Here is a 21,203-nt window from a genome sequence, read left to right on the forward strand (position 1 = left end):
AACGTTAACAACAGGAGAATGGAGGATGCTTTGACCGTAGCTGTGTTTTTGTTGTGTCTCGCGGGTTTCACAATAATGGACGTGGAATATCGCAATTTGAAAGAACAGAAAGGAGAACTAAGAATCTCCAACGACATATGTAATTGTCATATCTATCGCTGTTCATCATACTTGTAAAATAAGTTGACACAACGTTTACAGTATGTTTACACAGCATTTTAAATCATGGCGAGTGAGCGTGTTTTCGAACGTGTCTGGCCAATCAGTGTCTACTTACGTCAGGGGTAGTACCAGTTGTGCTGGTTAGACCCTGCGCCGGAGTAGGAGCTAATTTGGTTCTCGAAAAATGCAGTCCAGTACTAAAATCGCACCCAGTTCCGGTGGCATGAGAATGCCCAAAAGTGGGTAGTTCCACAATTAGTTCTGGTATTATGAAAAAGTTCTGCGAAAGGCCCTATTAAGTAATATTTCTGTTACTGTTTCTTCAAGTTAAACCAAACTTTTTTGACGAGCTGCTGTGAAGATCTTTAGGTTACTGTTTGTATATGATATAATGATAGTTTTACTCAAGCTTTAAAATGACTCTCAGAGCAGTTCTAGAGATTATGTTTTTGTTCATTTTGAGCCGTCAGAAGCTGAAAACACAGCGAGCATCAGTAGTCACGCAGAACATACAGGATTCATATTTAAATTGTATTATTGCAGTTTAAAATTCATAGACACAAGTCCATGTCGTGTTTAAGTATACTGACCTACTTTTGATATTTCAATCCAAAATTTCTTCAAATTCTGTGACATTCTGTGTTATACAGCAAACTCAGTTATTATGACTGGTTTCTTAGTTGCGGAAATCATAGGGCCCTAAACTATGCACTGACTCAGAACTAGAGAGGTCTTTCTGGGGTTTAATACTGGATAGTATGCAGTGTGTAATTCTTGGTCAGCCCACCTTTGTGCTGAATTTAGCAATCATATTGTACAGGGAGAGGTGAAGACTAGCTTGCTTCATCAATGTCAGACATAAACAGACACCCCTCCCTCCTCTGGTCTCTGAGCCAGGGAGTGCAAATGCATTTTTCAGTACACTGGCAGCATAACTAGGAATAGCCTCTCAAAGCCATTATTGTATTTAAACTATTCCCATAATGGGACTTATAATTTTCGAGTCCTTCTCTTGTAATTTAAGGCGTTTCTCGCCTCCTCTAGCTCAAACTCAGAATGTATTTTATCTCAAAAAGGAGTGACTGGAAAGTTAAATAAACTATTTGCCATAGTCTCTGCCCTTACTACTCATCTCGGGTGCTTTTATAAACACAAAATACTCTGGCAGAAAGTTCCCCTAACATTCACCTCCTCGGCTGTATTTTCCACCAGGTCACGTTTGAAGAATGGGTACGGAAATTCTTATTCTTTGCATGGCATGTAAGGAGTGGTCGCTCCTGAGGGAGATTAAAGGAATGGGGAGACCGAAAGGGATTTGTCACGTAGGACTGTTCAACCTTCCATAAAGGTCCCTTTGTGAACTTTATTTCATGATCACCAGGGAGCAAGTCGGTGCCCATGCCCAAGCCAAACAAGCACTCTTGCACATGCACACACACACACACGCTCGAGTCTGATGGAGCATAGGTGTGGTTGCAGTTATTTTTATCAAGCCTAGAAGGAAAACATGAGCTCAAGGGAAAGGAAAGAAAGAGTGGGAGAAGGAGACTGCTGGGTGGGCATACAGGAAAGAGAGGGAGAAAGAGAGCAAGTGATAAAAGTTCAGTGAAGTCTGTGCCGACCAGCTGACACCAACGGTTCGACAAGTTTGTCTAAATAAACCAACGAGATCTAAAAGTGAACGAACGTTCATGGATGAAGTGCCATTACATCATGGTCCCGGGTATCAGTTAAACAGATTTAGTGGAGGACAACAGGTGAACGCTTTTTTATCCTTTTATTTATTTTGGTTGCCCGGTCTTCATCGCAGGGAGTTGTGGAAATTCGGATTGCTTTGGCAGCTTATGAGGTAAGACGGTGTGCGTGTAAGTTTGTTTTATTGCCAGGGGGCACTTGGGTATGCCTGCCAACTATGCAAATTAGTTCTCTTTGTGCAACAGTGTTACATATCCTGCCATAAAATATACCTGCTATGAGGGTTACCGGGCTTTTCCAGTGGAGTATGTGCAGCAGATTGGATTTTAGGGTGGAAAAAGACTGTTTTAAGTTTAATGAACTAACGGAAGGTCACTCAGGCCACATCACTTCTCTCCTGCACCAATGCACCTGGAGAACATACTGTGCACCAGTTTCATTTAGACTCGCACAGAAGTTTATTGGATTTACTGGACAAATTCAGGTCTCTGAGATCGAACACACATTCATCCAGTTGAAAACCAAGTGGAAACCGTTACTCAAACAAGTGTTGCATGTACAAACTTCTGTGTTGCATGTACAAACAAACACGTGCATCTTCTCAGAATTGAGACGAAGCCCCTGTGGTCCAGTCTGAAGGGCTTTGAGGATGTTGATTTATAGTATCCTGTGGAAACGGTCTGTTTGGAGCAGATGGGAAAGAGGGACAGAGCAAGAAAGCGCAATGTCCTCAGCGAGGCTGTAATTGTGACCATACATCTGAATAATCTTTCCATTACATGCAACCAGCTATTTTGCATCTTAAACCAGCTGAATACAGGAGAAAGACTGCAGGCCTGCGGGAACAAGACAGTCATTCAGTCAGCATATCTGAGTGATGTTATTGCAATGAACATTTCATTTCTTCCCTGGAGGTGATTAGAATATGCTAATGTTGAATCACACGCTATCCAAAAGACATTTATGAGGTCTTTTCTGGAACCCTTGTTCTGAGTCCTCAAAGATTCTTTCAGGGTGAGTTTACAAAATAACGTTTTCAGCCATAAACTGGAAACTTATGCATTTTGCACAAGATATAATCATCACTTTCCTACAGGTACAGTTTACTAACAAGGTGACAGCGCCAACTACTGGCCTGGCATACGTAATACAGCGTTTTTGGATATGTGTAAACGTGAATAATTTTGAAAATGTTGTATTTACTTTTTTTTTTTAAATGCCAAGGAAAAACATTTTTATTTTTGAATACATCATTGTTGTGTAAAAATAGCCTCAGTCATGCAGAAATTACTTTTTTAGTTTTTTATTTATCTTTCTGGATCTTCTTCTCTGTTTCCGTGTCTCAAAAACATCTCTGGTCTCTTCGAAGTGTTTGCTTTTTCAGGTCACCTAAGTTGACAAGCGAACAGCTTATGAGCTCTTCAGGTTTCCACAGAATCAGAAAGTCCATTTTTTACAAAGCTCTTCCTGCGTGTTCTGGTTATTAAATATGTTGGCTTATTTGATTAGGCATTCAGCTACTGGGTATTCTCCGGTCTGTTTTTTTATCCTGTCTAAATTAATTTCTCAGATTTCTGTGGATTTCCCCCCAAGATCAGCACAGAAAATGCAAAAACATTGTGTCTGGACCTGGTTATGAGACAAAATCTGAATATTTTGTGAAGTATAAACCCCACCAAGCATTTCATTTCGGCCGCATGAATATTACCTTTATCCCCCTCTGGACATGTTCTGTCTTTGATCTCCTCAAAAAACCACATTCAAATAGTCCTGCAATGCTCACTGCATACGCACATTCACACACAACACATGTGCATCTGTTTACTCTACAATGCAGAGCGGCAGTTGGCATTGGATGAGTCTAACAAAATGGTAAAGTGTGAACATGTTTCAGTAAGATTTGGTTTCATTGTTGAAACACGGGCTCACTTGCTGCAAAATGATTGCATGTGTATCCAAACATTTATAATTTTTTTTTTTTTACTTTGGAGTATGTTTACTGGTTCTGCTGCAAAATAAAGAAAAATTGTCTGATGTTACGTCATTGCATGCTGAACTTTTTATAATTTCTTATTTAGTTTTACATATATGCATTTGTCATACACTTTTATCCATGTCCCTGGGAATCAAACCCATTATTTTGGTATTCCAAACAGCATTTCTGTTTAAACTATTTTAAATTAAATTAAGATTTCATAATGAACCATTTTATAATTAGAGGCATTTATGAAAAGACTTAAATTTTAAAGCTGTGCTTTTATGGTAGGATTTGATTATTGAGAAATGGTCTCTAAAGTAAGACCTAAAAATGAATATGATAGTCAGTAATGCATGTGTCTGCCAAACATGAAAGGTGTGCGTTTATTTGGAAGCTGAGATTTATATGTGCGTGACTGAATGTAAGTGTGATTGTGTATGTTTTGACTAGGCTAATATTTTGTGTATGGGAATTACGTGGCTCTGGAGCTGATCTTTGACCGTTTGTCCTGTTTAATGTAGGAGGGTCCCTGATGGAATAACTTGGTATTGTGTGTCCGTATGCGTGTATGATAAATGGCTGTATACATTGAATGTATGTTTGACTCCTGACCCCTCTGTCCTGCATTTTTTAAAAGAGGAAGTGGTTAAATGCTAAATGGACAAGGCCATGTGGGTAAACGTGCTTATCTGTAAGTAAGTTCTGTCAAGTGTGTGTGCTTCTCTGATTTAAGAATTTAACCTCTAAGTCCTCTTTGACAGGAGAAAAGAATCTGTTATGGCTTTTTTCTTCAGAATACCTCCCTCTGTGGTGTGTGTGAATGTATATGACACATATATAAATATAATATTTAACCTTAAACTGTTTCTCTCTGTCTCTCCTAAAGATAGAAGAGGGAGGAAAGGCAGCGCAGTGTAAGAAGTTGAGAGTGGGGGATGAACTGGTGAACATTAACGGCTCGGCTCTCTACGGCTCCCGTCAAGAAGCTCTCATCCTCATCAAAGGTTCTTACAGGGTTCTCAAAATCATCGTCCGAAGGTACAAAGACATACACATATGCTGGCTTAAAGAGCAGTAACATTTACCGTTGTCTGGCAAATTTTCATAGACAAAGTACAGTCATAGGAATCCACGCAATCAAGAATTTTGCACAAGGGCAAAAATTTCACTTTGCAGACTTCATATCAGGTTGAACTTGTTATGCAAAATCATCACTTTAACGAACAGAAAACTGCTCAGTTTGAAAGTTACTTCTGTGTGTGCTTCATAAACTCCTACTTTATTGACAAAGAACAGCGGACCTATTTTTTTACCTCTCAAAAGTTTGCTAAAGTGTTCGCACCTTTCTAGGGGAAACTGCCATATTGACGCAGACACAAACAAATGTATATATGCTAACTGCAGGTATGGTCACTTTTACCATTGAATGCATATGTTGTATGCTCATATGTTTTTGCACTAATTAGTTTGTCACAATATGGCAACACTGGCCTAAGCTGTTGTTTCAAAGACATGATGACGCTAACGTATGCATAAAAAGCAAAGGCTTTACAGTGAAACTTCCATTTTGACAAACACGCATATATACAATTATCAAATTATACATTTAAGTTTTTGCTCAGCAAATTTTCACAAGTTAAATCCAGTCATTTCAGTAGAAGTCCTGGTTGTTTTGTACTGTTTGTTCAGTTTGTCTTGCAAATTTGCTTCATTTGTTTGTAATTGACTTCTGTGTGAGCTGTGCTTCGTTCTGTACATCACTACACTATTGACAGTAGACAGTAGGCCTTTTTTCCAAGAGATTTAGACAAATTTCACTAATGTGGTCACACCTTTATAGTGAAACTACAATTTTGATATCTAAAACATCACACCTAGAAGTTGTGGCCAGGATATACAGAGGGAGAAGTCCACCAGTAGCCTCTGATTATGTGTGCGTTTATTTTAGCTGGCTTGATGCGAGTTGACGTCAGCAGAGTTTGGCAGACATGAGAGTATTTTCACCCGAGACAGACAAAATTGACTGACACACCCTGTTTGACTCACTCAGTGATCAGTGGCCTGATCCAGGATCAGATCTTCATATATCGGTATAACTCCTAGTAAGTGTTTAAGCTGTATCCAGGTCAGTGCTAGTCCATTCAGGTTTTTGCCTTTCCAGGCATGTGGACAGTGAAAAGTGTCATGTGATAGTGCCTCACTGTGGCTGTGTGCAGAGGCGCAGACGAGGCGTCTAACCGACACATACGCACACACTCACAAACATTTGAAGAATTTTATTGATGCAGTTTGTGATAAATGTTTACCTTTTATTGCTAGATTTATGTGTGCAGGGTAAATGAGGTGCTTTGTGTGTTGTTGTTGAGTCTGGACTGGACGTGCAGTCGGCTGAGTCCAGCACATTCCAGTGTGTTGAGGCCTCACTGCATTAGCAGCTAGCAGACAGCCGAGTGTACATCCCACACACCTCCCTCTTTCATCTTCTTTCTCCTCTCTCGCTTATTTATAATGTCCTCCCTTCTTCCTGCTCTATAAACCCGCAATCTCCTCTCTTCATTCTTTTAAGCAGTAGTTTCAATACTCTACAGCTTTTCAAACCTCATTTTCTAACATCTCATCATTCTCTAAGCTCATTCTATGTGTGATTGCATCGTATAATAATTGCTGTTAATAGTTTTCTGTAATAGTTAGTCTGGTTGGCTAAGTCTTGTATTAATTCTTCAGAAAATTCCTGTCATATGCACATAAACTGACAGTCATCACTTATAAGCTACTACTAAATATTGTAGAAACTAAATTTTCTGCTTTGCAGTGATTTGTATCATAAAAAGTGCTATACAAATAAACTTGAATTAAATTGAAAATTTTATAGCCTCACAATTTTAGTTGTGTAATCTTATACAGTATATCCTCTCAAAGTTTTTTAAAACCTCTTAATATTTTATATAAGCTCTCATTCTGTAGCCTTTCAACAGTCTATAGTATATTTTATCATATTTTGTCCTTAAAATTATCTGTAACTGTTGTAACAAAATCCACCATAATTTGTGAAATTTTAGATAAAATTGTAAAACTTTCCATTCCATTGGGAATTGGCAAAATGTCATGTTTTATCTTGTTTTATTTAGAATTCTGTAGCCAGTATAACCTTATTCCGAAGCTATTCAACAGTTACTTTTACAACCTCACGAGTGTCACTGAAGCTTTAATATTCTTAAATTTTCTACGACTTCATTTTATACTCTTCTCATTCTTTACCCTCGTTCTTAATCTCTCGACATCCTCTAGCCTCTTGACATTCTGTATTTATTTTATCCTATAGTAAATAAACAAATTCAATATGCTGTTTATTTTTGTCCAACCCCTCACTCAAAAGATTCTCAAAACACAAGAATTCTCACCAGATTTCTCACAAAACATAACCTACTTGAGTGCACTTAAGGTATGAGTTGTTGGAATTGCAGTCTAAGACTGTAAACACGCTTCTAGTCAAAGACCAACCTGAACTTTTAAACCGCCAGGTTTAGGACAGCCGTCCAAACACCAGCCCTGCAGAAGTTAGCCACGGAGTCAGAGGTTCAGGAGAGAGGGAGAGGAGAGGGGTGTAGAGATGGAAAAAGTTCCTTTTCATTTTTACATCCGTTTATTTGGCAGCTAGTCAGAAATGCTGAAGTCTTGGTGTTATTGCCCTGCCTGTGGTTTCCCTCTTGCTGTGGTTTTCTAGGCAGCATATGCTACTCTCTTTCTGTGTGTGTGTTTTGTTTTCTTTTGTTTGTGGGTTAGTACACCAGTGGGACTGGTGCCTTCAAGGCATCGGATTTGACTTTTCTGTGTGGATAGACTATCGGTGTATAGTTTGCCTTTTTGCATGCAGCCTGTTTTTGTACAAAGCTAATGGGTTGGCTTTAGAATGCATGTTTATTCATACTTAATCAATCTAACATAGGCACAGCTGTGTTATTTAAGGCCAGTACAGTTAGCACTATTCACTGAGTTTTCGTAGTCACCGTTCCTCACTTGTAACCTTTAGCAAAAAAACGCGATTACATTTTTTGCAACATCTAAAAAGATTAAAAGACATATCAGTTTTCTGCAGTTATGTTGTGTGCGGAAAAATAAGTTCTTTATGGCTGATTTATAGCTCAAAAATGACTATGTGTGAGAGAGGTTTTTGTAATAGTGTGTTTGTGTGTGTGTGTGTGTGTGTGTGTTCATCTTTGGACGTCAGTAAAGGTCACATGCATCACGCAGGGCTCATTTCCACCTCCATTTAAAGGCCAAGGAATGTATGACTATTCAGTTAGCACCAAGATGGAGATGTTTGTCTATGTGTGCGTTTGTTTGTTTAATGCCAACCTCCCCGTCGATGATTAGAAATTGACCTGAAATGTGTTTTTGCAGGGTGGAACATCAGATCTAACAGCAAGGATTTTAATAAGCATAAAAATACACAGCATACAGAAATACTGTGCAAATCAGTGTGTGTGTGTGTTTTAGCATTTAATTAAGAGTATTTTAATATAACTACATTTGAATAATTTTAAGACTTATTGGGTGCCCCTAGAGGTTTGCTGTGGGTCCCGACCTCCTGGTTGAGAACTACTGGTGTAAAAAAATAAACTTTAAAAGAGAAGAAAAAATTTATTTTTCAGTAATGACATTTTTATATATATATATATATATATAATTAGTATTATTAATTAATTGAATAATAATTTTTTTTTTTTTCTTTTTTTACGGAGCTGTTGTGTCATCCTGGCTTGTCTTGTGAATTGGAAGGTGTGCTGTACAGTTAAAGGATGTTTTTGGTGTGCCGTGTCCAGAGACACACTGTATTGTTTTCCTGCACACACACTTTCTATTGTTTAGCAGCAGCTGCCTGGAATGCAGATTTTATGCACTTTATCCACTTTGTTCAACTTGTGATTGCACAATTTAGTTCAGTGTTTTTGTCTTAACCATTTGAGTTGCATACAAGTACTAAATACCACAAGAATAAAACATTTATAATATACACTCCGAAAGAAATTGCAGTTGATCTGTTGAGGTTATCAAAACCCAATGTGCTCTGTCTGGAGGTGTGGTGCCCCTCTTGCCACAGAAAACAGTGTGCTTCTGAAATTTCTGGATGTCAGGTTCCTCCTAGTTCTTGCTCCCACTTCCTGTTACACATGCTGACTGTAATAGCAGCTTTAGGAGCTGAGCTGGGAACCATGGGACAGAAATGTTTATTTACAGCAAATAACCATTGTCAAGGGCGGAAGAACTGTTTTGAAATGCGTATTTTGTCCCTGACTCAAGCCAAGTCTGAAACACAGACCATATTTGGACTGTGAGCATATAGTTTTAAGATATTCCAATTCACACACACACACACACACACACACACACACACACATGTTCGGACTTAAAGGAAGGGTAGGTCTTTACAGGAAAGCCACGTGAGGGAGGGAAGTGTTGCTGTCTTGCTTTGGCATAACCTTCTGGATTTATTGAGGAATTGGCACGTTGGTTCTACACAGTTTTTAGATAAAACTATTGCACTAGATCATCCATACATGACAGCATTAATCCTAAAAGTGCTGTGTGCAGTTGTGCTGTGGTATCAAGCAGAATTGCTCAATTTTTTACAAATTTGATTTCTTTAAGGGACAGGTTAGTTTTTTTAGGAATGTTTTTCTTGTTCATACAGTGAAAACCAGTGGGGACCAATGTTGTTTGGACCCCAGTGTTCAGAAGAATGTCTTAATGGTATGGAACATCATGAAAGAGAATAAATGATGGTAGAATTTTCAGAATTCCCTTTAAACCATCCTGGAGTGAACTTTTGTTGAGCCAGAAATTGACATGTACATGTTGGGCTGCTCAAACAAACAAGAATATTTTCAAAGCACCACATTGTTCACACTGTTGGGATGGGAAAAATCATAAACCACATGCATTACATGTTTTAATTATTACCATTTTCCATGTCTCAGCATTTGTGGTAGAGTTTAAATAGAAAAAGGTGAAGTTAATAAATGACACATTTAGCCATGTGCAATTCACATTACAGGAACCAATGGCTGTAATGTACTGTAAGAAGCCAACTGGCCAAATGCTGATATTAAAGCTGTAAGCACCACTGCTCTCATGAGGAAATAAAGTGTATAGAGCCACTTCAGTCATCATTTATCAAAGGTTGCTTAGTCTCTCTGGGAGAAACCCCAGTTGCACTTCACTCTATGAGTTTATGATCTTGTGGTTTGGAGAGGCCGTGGAGGAGAGTTATGAAGGACAGAGATGGCAACTCAGGAAGCTTCTAGAGAAAGCAGTCTCACGGTAAGACCCTGCCCGCTGCGCTAAGGAACAAGAAAGAACAAAGGAGACTCGATGCCAAAACAATGGACATTCCTTACATTCCCAAGACACCCCCCCCCCCCCCCCCCCTCCTGACTTTCCACATATTAGGAGCAAAACTCTAAGACCTTTCAGATTCCAAAACTTTCAGCATGTCAACCTCACTGTATGGTGTTAGTGTATGATATGTTTTTCATTGAACTTGTGTGCATATCATTTATAGTTTCTGGCCTTCTTTGTTGTCTTTTGTTAAGAAAATGTGCACAGGAAGAATGTACAGTGTATATTAGGGATGCATTAATAATTGATAATTATTTTAATGCTTTGGCCAATATTAGAATTCTATATGTGACCTTGGACCACAAACCCAGTCTTAAGTCGCTGGGGTATATTTGCAGCAATAGTCAAAAAAACTTTGTATGGGTCAAAATGATTGATTTTTCTTCTGTGCTAAAAATCATTAGGATATTAAGTAAAGATCATGTTCCATGAAGATATTTAGTAAATTTCCTACCGTACATATATTAAAACTTAATTTTTGATTGGTAATATGCATAGCTAAGAATTCATTTGAACAACTTTAAAGGTGATTTCCTCAGTATTTAGTTTTTTTGCACCCTCAGATTCCAGATTTTCAAATGGTTGTATCTCTGCCAAATATTGTCTGATCCTAATAAACCATACATCAATGGAAAGCTTATTTATTTTAAATAAAACTAATGTAAATAAAACAACAAAAAATAAATCAAGCTAGTAAAATATTAGTGTTTGTACTGTAACATTAACACTTCTTTTTCTGTCATATAATGGCCACTTAAAATAGGAAAATGAGCATGCACAATGGAATAACCAGTAAAGTGAAATTAGAGTATAAAATTGCTGAATGGTGTGTGTGAGTCTTCTATTTCAGTGGTAGTGGACAAAGAAGACATGTTCCTTTTCCTGGAATGTGCCAAGTGATCAATCCAGACAGTTCTCCATGTGTTGGTTTGTCCTTTGGGATTGCGTTATGATCTGACTCTGCATACTAAAATGGCTTTTTATTTATTTATTTTTTTTATTAAAAGGCCCAGTAGCCCAGAGTGCCATGCCATAGTTCTCATCATGGTAAAGCTGTTTTGTGATATAACACTGATATGCTGGACATGTGGATAAAATGAAGGCCATCAGTTAGATTAACTTCTGTTCAGTTGCCAGGGAAAGTGTAAACAAACTGTGGTGTTATCATTGGTGTAAACTGTGAAGCCTTATGAACTGCTGTACATCTGTTTTAACATCTGTTGTTGAAATTTTTGTTAATACTGAGTCGACAGACTTGCATACTTTCATTCATTCAATTAATGCTTTTGTGATTAATACGACAATGCGTTCATGACCTGGCACATCTCAATGTTTTTCTATTCAAAATAGTTAGGAAGGGTTTGATGTGGCTGATAAGCTTTTAGGCCAAGATGCATTTTTACATGCATTCTTTCCCCTTAAAAAGTACTTTAAGATCGGAGTGAAAGAGAATCCAAAACAACAAACAAGCTATTGTACTGGAGAGCCCAGCTCATGACTGCTCCCTTCCTGGACTGGCTTTTTCGTTGTGGCCGTATTGGTAAAAGCCTTGGTGATTACATGGAATGCAGCCTTTGCGTCTCGCTCACTGTTTTCGGGAAGCGGGCAACCAGAGAACAAACAATGCTGATTGCATGGATTGAAAGTGGAGAGGGGTGTGTTTATTTTATTTTATTTTATTTTATTTTTAGACCTTGTTCCATATCATTTTATAGGCTTCAAATTAACAGCTAATTTAAGGTGAAAGGTCCAGTTGATTAAGGGATGTATACATCTATGAAACATGGTACAAGGTTTGAAAATACATAGTAGCACCAGTATTTTGAAACCATTTTGTACTTTCTCAGCACAAAGAAACTGAAATGACAGTGAATGATATGATTTAGTTTTTGTGCTTCTCTTTTTGCATTGAAATCTGTAAAAATCTCTATTATAATCTTGATCCGTGTATTATTTTTGAATGATTGACTAATTAGATATGGACATGGTACGTTATGCATCCCTTGCAGTAAGACAAAGAGGACTGCTACCAGACTAATTTGATGTTAACTGCAAGAAAATAAATAGTTGAGAAACATTTAATAAAATTTAAAGTCATTTGCAAACAGCAAAACTATAATCCTATAACCGTAACTGTATAATATATTCATGCTGCAGTACATGTTGGGAAGTGAATGTACAGAAAGCTTTAACATTTAAACAATATGACATTTTGAGTATTTTGGGATGATTCTGTTGTTCTTTCGAGGGTTTTTATGTAGTTTTAAGAAAGCTGCATTTCTCAGTATTTGAGAATCAGAAGGTTAAGTAAACTGGGGGAAAAAATGCATTTGCTTTTATTTTAGTGTTAGTGTGAAAAAAAAACAGAAGAGAGGAAGGATCTTTGACCAGAGCACAGCATGCAGTACTACTGACTTGTGTGTGTGTGTCACCAATCTTTCTCACAATAACCATTGACCTCACACCTCAAGATATTATCATTTCATGCTTTATCCACCCTTCTTTCCTATCACTCACGATCTGTTACTACAAAGAATTTCAACGTAAATTTAACATGCTGGTATAACAGAAACTCTATAACCATAATGATTTTATAATGGCATCACATAAGGACTTAACCATGGTTTAATGGCTTTTTGAATCCAAAGTTAATGTTCCACACACTTGTGTAACCTCAAATTTGTGGCGTAAAAGATGGGCTGCATCCCAATTTGGCTACTTATACTATGGCATAAAAGAATGTAATCTTTTTGTGATATAAAAAAGTAGATACTTTTGAGTGTGTAGCAGAAGGGCGTCCAGTCACTGTGTAGTGATGAATCATCTATACAGTACAGTTCATTAATTTATGCAACAGTTTTTTTTTTTGTTTTTTTTTACAAAATCTGAATACTCGATAGAAATATTACAAAGGATGTCTATGGACACCAAAACAGTTAAGTTGAGTTAAGTCAACATTCTTCAAAATATCTACTTCCATGTCCAACTGAAGAACATTTTAAACAACATGGTGAAATAAATGTCTACAGAATTTTTATTTGTGGGTGAACTTTGCCTTTAATAATGACCGGGTTAATAGTTTCAACTGAAGAGCCCATTAGTGGGAGGTTGTGCACAATTGTAATTTGTCCTACACATGATTGTTGGGTTTTCTTGTGTTGTCAGTGTTGTAGTTGTTAGTCAGAATGACCCCATTCTGACTTTCATCAGCTATTCTGATTAGAGCAGGAAAAGCTGTTTATTAAGCACAGCTGACATGAGTTAAACTTCATTTTATTCTCTTTCTCAGGCAGTTGCTGGAACGCACATTGTTGCCTCTCAGATGTGCTTTGTATCATTGTGCTTTCTTCACTATTGTAAAGCGCAAGAATACATGTACCTGGCCTCATGCCCCAACGACAATGCACCGCTTCAATCATTTTGTCTTGTTCAACCGATTTGTTTCCCGTTTTTCACATACAGTATATCCTCCTCTGCTCTTTCTCTCTCTCTCTGTCCACCCCCCTCACTCTCTCACCACTACTGGCCGAAATTGACTGCTCTCCCAGGGAGACAGGAAGCGGCCCTCACATTTTTCCCCCATTCAAACAATAATAGGAGAGAATGCTAGGTATTATTTTAGCAGTGGCTTGCCGCTTTATCTCCCCCAAACATAGTTTCCTCTTCGTCTGAGCACGGCTTCCTCTCCCCCTAATGTCATTAGAGCGAGTGAGTGGGAGGTTGTGTGTGTGTGAGAGAGAGAGAGAGAGAGAGAGAGAGAGAGAATATGCTGTTTAGTGGACTGAATGTTTGGTCTTCAGTTGTGACTTGAAATATTGAGAGAGAGAGAGCATGTTGCTGTTTGAGAGGGGAAGTGGGGGGGGAGTGTTTGTCTGTTAATTTTTTCCTGGACTAGGAATCTGGTCAGAGCTTCAGGCTGCCTCATTACAGCTAAATGACCGCCCGCCTTCACTCATGTGAGCGTCAAAGTCATTAGGGTCCTGATAAAGACTGACCACTCACAGCAGAAACAGCAGACCTCAGGGTTGTCCTTTGACTCGAAGTGTCAACTGATGGTTTAGACCTGAACTTCACCTTGAACCTGAAGCTGAACAGTCTTAGATGGGACTCATTTCAAGAATTTTTCTCTTACTTTGAGAACATCTGGAGTTGTCTGAAGTGTTGTGAGTATCTCAAGACATTTCGTACTGTGCAGAAAACCTTAAGTGGAGGTCAAACCAGCCGTAGTTTCAGCCTGGTTTCTGTTTTGTGTATTTCACTGGAACTGTACTGCTGTGGTAAAAACAAGTGTTTTTCTGCTTGTTTTATTTTGTTTAAAAGTTTGATTGCCTTGATTTTTATTTTATTTTTTTTATTTTTTTTATGCATAGCTGAGTCAAAACTCTGAGGACAGATCATATTCTAATAGACCAGATTTCAGTCATAACTGAATGTTTACACTTTTTTTTTGTGTTGTTTTTTTTTACTTTTGCCTTTAGATAGCTGTACTTATGGAGCCTCAGATCAGTTTGGTGTTAGATTGAATGTTTTTGATTGGATTATAAGTTTTTTTGGATGAGGATGACTGTAGTTATGAACTGTAGTCATGAGAATTGTCATCTCGATTTTCCTGAGATTGCAAAGGTGATTAGAATGAAATATTAATTACACTTATTGTTTGTGGGTGAAATGAACGAGATGATAATGAAAAGACACATATTTTGATTTTGACGTGCCTCTGTGTTGATGTTTTTCCTTCAGTTTTTTTTATGCCTCTGTTTACTAAATGTCATGTGTGGCAATAACGTTTGTGTTTTAAACTCTTTAATATGTATTAATTTGTTGTATTGCAATAAATATTCTTATGCTTTATAATAACCGCTTTTGAGAACTGGCATTAAATTGCTACATTAAGTCAGTATAGATATTACTGTTTTTTTAAGAAATGTTTTGAATTTATATACACTAACATTCAAAAGTGTTGTCAGTAAGATTTTGAAAGATTACTTTTATTAAACTTTCTATTCAGAAAAAGAATCCTGTGGTTTCCACAAAAAAATATTAAACTGCACAAATAATAATAATAATAATAACAAATAATTTTTCTTGAGCTCCAAATGATTTCCGAAGGACTTCTGTAAGACTGTATGAGTAACATATGTTGAAAATTCAATTTTGACATCACAGGAATAAATTACATTTACATTATCTTGAAAATACTGTATTTGATTCCTGTATGTGTTTAAGACTGACTACTGACTACTTTGGAGTATAGGGTATATTGTTTCCTGATTGTGGTTGTCTTTTTGTCAGTAATTGGTAATTAGGAATATTAGGTTAATGTTATGACTTCATGTTCGCTTATGTCTCTGTTCTTTGAGCAGGCGTAGTGTCCCAGTGATACGTCCACACTCTTGGCACCTGGTGAAGCTGTCAGAGTCACCCTGCACTACGGGCACTGGTGACCCCTCAGATGCCTCCCCGGCTATGCAGCTCCACTTCGCACCTCTCAGTGTACCTTGGCACTCCGGTGGTGACAATAGGTTAGTGTAATAATCGTCATAAAGATGATGGAAACACACCTTATTCTGTATGATGATTCATTTCTTTTTAGCATTTCCATGGTTTAAATTGATATAGATATAATTTGCAATGTGAACATTAAACTAATAGATTTTACAGATCTTTGTGTGTGCACGGGAGAGAGAGATGGATCTTATTGTTGAATTAGGGAATTTTGCTTCCTGCAAATTTCACAAGGAAAACAATCAGAGAGGAAGCTAGTGATCTCATGTCTTATGTCAACATGTGGCTTACCGGATACCACCACTATTTTCAGACGTATGACTCAGACATTCTTCACAGATCACCAGCAAAGTGACCAAAAACACACAAGAAAACCTGTAGTACAAAACATAGCAGTGACCTAAGGGACTAATCTTTAACTTTCAACTTCAACATTAATGTTTGTTTTTAGGGGACTTGTTCTTTTGTGTCTTTCCTCCGAAACTGTGAAACCTAATCACAACACCTGTAACACAATTGAAAAGGCCTATATTTTTATCAATTTAAAATAAAATAGTCATAAAACTAATAATTTGAGACAAACATACAGGTTTGTTTTTTTTATTTATGCTGAGGTTTATTTTAAATGAAGGGAAATTAGGCTTACAATAGATTTTTTACAATGTTTTTATTTTTTTTTATTGCATTTAGTTATTTTTTTATATTATTGAACTGAATACTCTTTATGTGATTTCAAAATACTTTCTTGAAATCAGTGCCATTTTGCATTATATGCGGCAAAAGACACTTTGTAGACTGCAGCTTTTGCGGAGTTGCTAAAGGAATTTTACAAGCCAAATGCAAATTTCAAAACAGTACTTCATTATTTGATACTGAAATTCCAGGATGACCAAAAAAAAAAAAAGCAATCTGTTGTAAGCAATCTTTGAAATCCTTATGGTTTTGTCACAGTGTCTAAAATGGTTCACTTCTGTTTTGTTGTGCAGTGAGCTGTCAATGCAGTGGGGCCATATCTCCAGGCACTACAGCACAGACCGCAGTAGCTCAATAGGAAGTATGGAGAGTCTGGAGAATCCTCCCAACCAGGGTTACTATGACAGTCAGCTTTCTCCCATTGATCCTGTCATCTTCAACAACAAACGTGACTCTGCTTACAGCTCATTCTCAGCCAGCTCAAACACATCCGATTACACTGTCCCCATCAAGCCTGAGGATACCAACTCTATGGACAGTCTTCTCCAGGGTTTTGGTTCTTCCTGCAGGTATCCAGACGGAGGCCAACATTGTGCCCCCACTGGCCATGGAAACCAGCAGGAAGAGCGTGGACACTCCAAGATGCTGTCTGACAGAACTGAGGCTAAAGTCCGACCATCGTCCTATAGCTGTGAGGAGGAAAACTGTGCGCCACCGCAGCCACCCATGAGGAAGGACAGTTTTAGGGCTACTAGAGGCCAACCAACAGATAAACGCTGTGTGTCTGCTCCTGTAGGCATCCCAAGTGTAACCAGCTGCATGGTTGAAGATCAATCCCAAATCCATGAAGTTCTGACTGGTAGTGTTTATTTAAATGGAACACAAGACATTGAGCAAGAACTTAAAGGATGCACCAATGAAACTTATTACACCTTCAACTCCAAGACAGACTCTGAAAGAGATAGCAAAGCAACTGACTGTGAGAAAAAACACGTGGAGAGCTATTCAGAATATGTGGTGGTGTCTACACCCCCTCTCAGTCCCTTTTCACAAAGGAATATAGATGAGAACTTTGATGCCCAACCAGAACATAATGTCCAGTCAGCAATGCACAGACAAAGTGCACCTGAGAAACTTCTAGCTTCTCAGCTGCATATGATGGATTTTACTGGTGACAGAAGTGATAATCGCGCATCTCCAACTTGTCAGTGGTCACCGAATTTTCTAAATGATACTAGTTCAAATACGGCCCAGGCCAAGTGGGGAATGAGTAGATGTTCCACACCTGGTTCAGTGGCAACTTCCGAACTTGAAGATCCCAGGTTAGAGGAGGAACCTCTAGATTCAGGACAGAATTTCTCAGGGCAGCCCAGTAATGTCTCTGGAAATCCCATTGAGAATGGATTCTCTACTGCTAACTCTCAGACCAGTGAGAAGAACTTTGGGTCTGTAGGTGCTAACGTGTGTGTGGACACTCATCTAAATGCGAATGGGCAAGAAGTGAGCGTAGATGATGGTAGCGTCACAAAGCAGTCGCAGAAACGTCAGTTCCGTAGCTCCAAGTCACGTCGCAGAAGTGAACGTTTTGCCACAAACCTCAGAAATGAGATCCAGAGAAAGAAGGCCCAGCTGCAGAAGAGCAGAAACCCTTGTGGTGAGGAGACTGTGGAAGAAGAGGTTGCAGATCTCAACATGGAGGCAGTAGCTCCTCCAGAGAACCATCAACCCAGACCCCAAACCTTCTCAAGTCCTCTTACCAGTCCTCCGACTATCCAAATATCCGAACGGACACCTCAGCAAGATACAACCCAAGTTAAGGAACATTCCAGAACCAGGGCTATGTGCTTCCAGACATCTCAGACCCAAGCCCAGATCCCTCAAAATGCCATACAAGTGTGTGTCCATGTGGTGGAGGAGATAGCCCCTGCAGGTAAACCACGGAGATGGCGCTGGACACCAGAATACAAGCTTCAACCAGATTCTGAGACCTCAGAGATTAAGAGAAATGATGCTACTGGACAGATATGGTCCGGGAAAATGGGATCAACAAGAGGGAGGGCAGGTTCCTCCAGTAGTCGCTTAGGTCGATCGGACGAGTGTGATATCCCTCCCTTTGCAGACCGCAGGAGGTTTTTTGAGGAGACTAGCAGAAAGTTGAGTCAGTCTGTAACAAACTTGTCAAGCCTGACAAGTCGAAATCAGAGACTAGAGAAGCCGAGTAGACTGAACCATCCATCCTCACCTGAACCTCTTGAAATGGTCACTAACCTGGGCCGGAGGAGGTTTTCGTATCAAGATGTGCCCTACGTCAACTCACTGGAAACTGGGAGACAGTTTATGAGTACTCAACAAGACCAAGAAAAATTGAGGAAGAAACTGGTAGAGAGAGAGCAGGAAAAAGAAAGAGAGCGAGAGAGAGTCAAGGAGCAAGAGAAACTTCAAGAACAAGAGAGGGAGAAGGAAAGATTAAGGAAAGCGAGGGAAAAAGAGCAGCAAAGGGTAAAAGACTGGGAGGAGAGGCAAAGACTGCTGCAGAGAGAACAAGAAAGGGAATCCAGGAGAGAAACCGTTAGTTCTGAACACAATAAGAGCGATGACATGGTTCCTCAGTCTTTATCTCACGACGCCTTTCGGAAACAGCCGCCCAGTCCTCAGGTTCCTTCCTCTCTGCAGTCCTCTGAGCATTTCTATAGCAACACTACCACCAACATCCAAAAGCCTTGCTCAGCGTTCCACCCAGTGACCACACAGCACAATCAGTATGATGACTACCACATGAATCCCCCCTACAAGGCCAGGAGCTACACCCCAGCTGAGGTAAGATTAGGAATTTAGCATTGTTCATTGTCTAAAATAAGGATTGTGAAGCTTTTCTGATCCAGGCTCTCAGTCAACCCAGGGAGCCACTAATATAAAAAATACAGATTTTCTGAGTACCACTATAACAAATATTATTACAATATACTAAATTAGCATTGGCATAGTTTTGTTATTTACCTGTTTTTAAATACTCTGCAATGTCCTAGGTTTAGTGTGCCACTGTGTTCTCCAGCAGACAGTAACTTCATGGACCCCCAAGGATCTGCGGAGTAATGTTTGGGGCAAAAACCTTAGGTTGCTGTATGTATTTAGTGAAATGTTATGTATATTAGCTACATACAGTAGTAGCAAGTACCGGGGGAATACCTTATTAATGCAAATTTTATAGTATGCACTATATATATCTTTGCAAAATGGAGACGTTAAAATATTTATGCAAGTAAGAGCTTTACTCCTGCAGATCACTGTCAAATAACAACCTCATGAATTCATAATGAATAGCCTGTACATTCGCTTATAATGAATAGCTTGAGCATGAATACAGATGGAAATCAAACATATAAATATAAGAAAAGGGTGTGATTTCCTTTCTTTATTGTGGTTGTTTACAGTTTTAGGCTCTTAGAAACTAAAAGATGAGTCCTTACAAGCACATTTTGTAAAATCATTGAACTACTTATGATTTCAATTAAATAATTTTGAATTGAAAATAGCCTGCCTTATTGGAGCCAAAAAGGTACTTCTGTTATCTGTCAAATATTATACTGTATATCTTCTTTATGCACTGATCTTTCTGCACACTGTTGGAATTGAATAAGGATGAAACTGTTCATTCTCTACTCAAGCTGTTATTTTAAGACCCTTTGGTATAGTGCCATGTAGATGGGAATGAGACTGTTGTTTTGAGTCTTTAGTGCAGACTTATTTTAATATTACCATTCATGCAGGATATCTTGAAATGTGGGTCCCAAAAGGCCAAATGTTGGCCAGAACTGTATAAAAACCATGAATTGGCTCTGTGACAGGAATATTGAATATGTATTCCATCGTAACAATCACTAGTCTTAATACATGTCCTTTGGTTTTTACTGTAAAAGTGTATTAAGAGTTTAATCTTAAAACATGAATTGATAATCTAACTGATCTCTGAGCTATTTTAGTCCTTTAGTGTGTTTAGATCTTTTAGACCTTTTTTTTTTTATCCTTGAGGGCAAATTCAGGTTAATCCAAGAGGGAATTTTCCTTCTAGTGGAATTAAGCCCATGTCCACTGGATGAGAATCAGAAATACTATTCACTGTACTGACTCCCCTTACAGTTCTCAGAACAGAATGTTTTTGAACAGTATCAATTATTTTGGCAGTTATCAGATTTTGCTCATGGTGTGCTTTTAAATATCTTGGCTATAGATGGTTGGCACAACAGCCGTGGGAATTAACTAGTATTTGTATGGTTACTTAAGCCGTACCTCTGTAGTACCCATTTGAACGAGGCACTTAAATGCCAGGGTTTTGAAGGTCAACTACAGTAGGTTGTTTCAGATGCCCCATATGCTAAATAATAAGTCGGTATCAGGTGAAAATTGAGTTACATAAATCACAAGTATATTGCTATTATCTTTTTACCTAGTTTCCCTTGTTTAGTAGTTTTTTTTTCTTTTTGTAGTAGGTTTGAGTAAAATCTAAAACACGTTTTTTTTTTATTCTGTTAATTTATTTTTATTCTATATTATTTATGGTTCAATTTATATTTTAATTAATTGCAAACATATTTTACAGGTCCACCCTGTGCAGGAACCGGAACAAGCAAAAAAACTAAACAGAAATTTCAGCTTAACAGAGAGGTAAGATTTCTATTTTTATCTCTGTCTCAATAGATTTACTTACTGCTATTGCTCATATTTTGCATGTGTTTTACTCATGTATGTATGGCTATTAACAAGCCATTACTTA

The 21,203-nt window shown here is 38.3% G+C and overlaps 1 protein-coding gene across 5 annotated transcripts in view; it reads left to right on the top strand.

Annotated features, from left to right (window-relative positions):
• Positions 1-21,203, top strand: part of shroom4 (shroom family member 4) — a 39,716-nt gene that overhangs the window by 13,262 nt on the left and 5,251 nt on the right. For 4 of the 5 annotated variants that reach the window (XM_059528442.1, XM_059528432.1, XM_059528459.1 and 1 more), the window contains 4 exons: positions 4,722-4,873; positions 15,598-15,756; positions 16,726-19,249; positions 21,030-21,094. In XM_059528442.1, the coding sequence (XP_059384425.1) occupies positions 4,722-4,873; positions 15,598-15,756; positions 16,726-19,249; positions 21,030-21,094 (2,900 nt within the window). Of the gene's footprint in view, positions 1-4,721; positions 4,874-14,002; positions 14,398-15,597; positions 15,757-16,725; positions 19,250-21,029; positions 21,095-21,203 lie in introns of those variants that run through there. The other variant, XM_059528466.1, reaches the window with a different exon arrangement.

This window comes from Carassius carassius, chromosome 3 (assembly GCF_963082965.1).
Source record: "Carassius carassius chromosome 3, fCarCar2.1, whole genome shotgun sequence".
NCBI classification, from domain to species: domain Eukaryota; kingdom Metazoa; phylum Chordata; class Actinopteri; order Cypriniformes; family Cyprinidae; genus Carassius; species Carassius carassius.